The sequence below is a fragment of the Protobothrops mucrosquamatus genome, unplaced genomic scaffold, assembly GCF_001527695.2.
Source record: "Protobothrops mucrosquamatus isolate PMUCROS unplaced genomic scaffold, P.Mucros_1.0 scaffold8189, whole genome shotgun sequence".
NCBI lineage: Eukaryota > Metazoa > Chordata > Lepidosauria > Squamata > Viperidae > Protobothrops > Protobothrops mucrosquamatus.
The window spans coordinates 9906-12914 of record NW_015393986.1 but is presented as its reverse complement, the minus strand read 5'-3'; the positions used below and the strand labels follow the sequence as shown (position 1 = coordinate 12914).

The window sequence follows — 3009 nt, the reverse complement described above, 5'->3', positions numbered from 1 at the left end:
CATATTAGGATATGTTGACATATCCTTGGAGAATGGTTGTTTAAAATGAGCTGCAAAAGTATTAAATTCCTGACCAAAGGCCAGATTCTGAACTTCTGACTCAGGGCAGGAAATAATTCTTTTCGTAATGTTCCTGTTGCTATGTACACACTGATCTATTCGATCTGTTCTCTTCTATTTATGCAATAGTGACTCCGTTTCTTTATAAAATTCACGGTGATGATGATGATGATGATGATGGACTTACTGGGGAACCCTTATTTATCTCCGTTAAAATTCTGGGCTAAAAATTGGAGCCGATTTTAAGAGATCGGTGGCTACTTCAAGCGAACCGTTTTAAGTCGAGGATTGTGTGTTGCCCATTGCTAAACATATACAACCATCATCTGTTTTTGTGTTGTCTTGAGGTTGGTCAATTTGCTCCGTGATGGCTTCGCAATTTCACTAGCATCCATACCTACGCATCTCTTTTACGTCTTGCAATTTCATAGGTGTTTTACGCTGGAAAAATCCCTGGAACTAGACTGGCTGAGCTGAAGGCAAAATATGCCCTGTTACATAACACTCTAGTAAGGTAAGCTTCTGGTGCTTCCCGTATATATAAGGTGTCCGTAGTTATTTAAAAGCTGTGTTTCAGCCTTACTGACGCTTGTTCACTTATGTCAGGGGTCATCAAACTTGGCCCTTTTACGACTTGTGGACTTCAACTCCCAGAATTCCTCAAGTCTTCAAACTTGGCCCTTTTATGGCTTGTGGACGTCAACTCCCAGATATTCCTCAGGTCTTCAAACTTGGCCCTTTTACGACTTGTGGACGTCAACTCCCAGAATTCCTCAGGTCTTCAAACTTGGCCCTTTTATGGCTTGTGGACGTCAACTCCCAGATATTCCTCAGGTCTTCAAACTTGGCCCTTTTACGACTTGTGGACGTCAACTCCCAGAATTCCTCAGGTCTTCAAACTTGGCCCTTTTATGACTTGTGGACGTCAACTCCCAGATATTCCTCAGGTCTTCAAACTTGGCCCTTTTATGGCTTGTGGACTTCAACTCCCAGAATTCCTCAGGTCTTCAAACTTGGCCCTTTGATGACTTGTGGGCTTCAACTCCCAGAATTCCTCAGGTCTTCAAACTTGGCCCTTTGATGACTTGTGGGCTTCAACTCCCAGAATTCCTCAGCCAGTGTGCCTGGCTGAGGAATTCTGGGAGGGGTCTTCAAACTTGGCCCTTTGATGACTTGTGGACTACAACTCCTAGAATTCCTCAGCCAGTGTGCCTGGCTGAGGAATTCTGGGAGGGGTCTTCAAACTTGGCCCTTTGATGACTTGTAGACTTCAACTCCCAGAATTCCTCAGCCAGCGTACCTGGCTAAGGAATTCTGGAAGGGGTCTTCAAACTTGGCCCTTTGATGACTTGTGGACTTCAACTCCCAGAATTCCTCAGCCAGCGTGCCTGGCTGAGGAATTTTGGGAGCTGAAGTCCACAAGTCATCAAAGGGCCAAGTTTGAAGACCCCTGACTTATATAGCGTTGTGTAACTTAGTTACTGTGCTTTGCCAATTGTCACCTAGGGCTTGGAATGTGGGTTGAACCAGATAACTGCAGCTTTATTTGAAAAAAAAAAAATTCCTTAGCTAATCAATTCATAGTTTACTGTAGTACAGAACAACCTTTATTCCAGTACTACAAGCTTAGAGCGGGTGTACAAAGTCAGTAATCTACATCTGTGTAAAAATACACGATAAACTAAAGATAGCTTTAAAATATATGGAGAACAAGCTATCTTTACCTGATGAAATAACGATAATGAAAGGGACAGGAGATTAAATGCAAAGAGTTCATAAGGGGAAATAGTTGAAGAAACTTTTAATTGTCTTTGCTCGTCAAAAGATTCGTCAAAGAGGGTCACGTGACCCCGGGACACTGCAACCGTCATAAATACGAACCAGTTGGCAGGGGTCTGAATTTTAATCACATGACCCTGGGGATGGCTGCAACGGTCATAAGTGTGAAAAATGGTCGTAAGTCACTTTTTTTTAGTGCCGTTGTAACTTCGAACGGTCACTACATGGACTGTTGTAAGTCGAGGACCGCCTGTGTTGAAAAACGTAGGAGACAGAACTTAGCCTTGGCGGTACCGTGGGATACGTCCCCGACGCAAGGAACAACTTGTTTCCAAGCGTCGCCATTTCAAAACCACAAAACTACGACTGAAGTTGATCCAACCATACCAATTGAGTTCTAGATGCTTCGTTGATAGTATCCAACTGAATTCTAGAGATTTTACCTGCAAAAAAAAAAAAATCAATTCAGATATCAGGACAAGGCACCGAAGTTTTTGAAATGCAGAGAAATGCACAGAAGGAGTGCGGAGAAGAGCAACAAAGAGGATCAGGGGGACTGGAGGCTCAATCATACGAAGAACGGTTGCAGGAATTGGGTATGTCTAGTTTGATGAAGAGAAGGACCAGGGGGGACATGATAGCAGTGTTCCAGTATTTTAGGGGTTGCCACAAAGAAGAGAATAGGGTCAACCTATTCTCCATAGCACCTGAAGGCAGGAGAAGAAGCAACAGGTGGAAACTGATCAGAGAGAGAAGCAACCTGGAACTAAGGAGAAACTTCCTGACAGTTAGAACAATTAACCAATGGAACAACCTGCCTCCAGAAGTTGTGAGTGCTCCAACACTGGAAGTTTTTAAGAAGAGACTGGACAGCCATTTGTCTGGAATGGTATAGGTTTCCTGCCTGAGTAGGGGGTTGGACTAGAAGACCTCTAAGGTCCCTTCCAATTCTCTTCTCTCCTCTCCTCTCCTCTCTGTCTCTTCTCCTCTCCTCTCTGTCTCTTCTCCTCTCCTTTCTCTTCTCTTCTCTTCTCTTCTTTCTTCTCCTCTCTTCTCCTCTCCTCTCCTCTCCTCTCCTCTCTCTGTCTCCTCTCCTCTCTCTGTCTCTTCTCTTCTCTTCTCTTCTCTTCTCTTCTCTTCTCCTCTCCTCTCCTCTCCTCTCCTCTCTCT

General features: G+C 44.1%; 1 protein-coding gene across 1 annotated transcript in view; it reads left to right on the top strand.

The window, feature by feature from the left end:
• Positions 1 to 491: 491 nt before the first annotated feature.
• The window catches only part of LOC107300727 (coiled-coil domain-containing protein 146), a gene marked incomplete at both ends in the record, with an annotated part of 11491 nt that continues 8973 nt past the window's right edge, over positions 492 to 3009 (top strand). Inside the window, one exon of the mRNA XM_015830028.1 lies at positions 492 to 574. Coding sequence (XP_015685514.1) covers positions 492 to 574 — 83 coding nt within the window. The remainder of the gene's footprint in view (positions 575 to 3009) is intronic.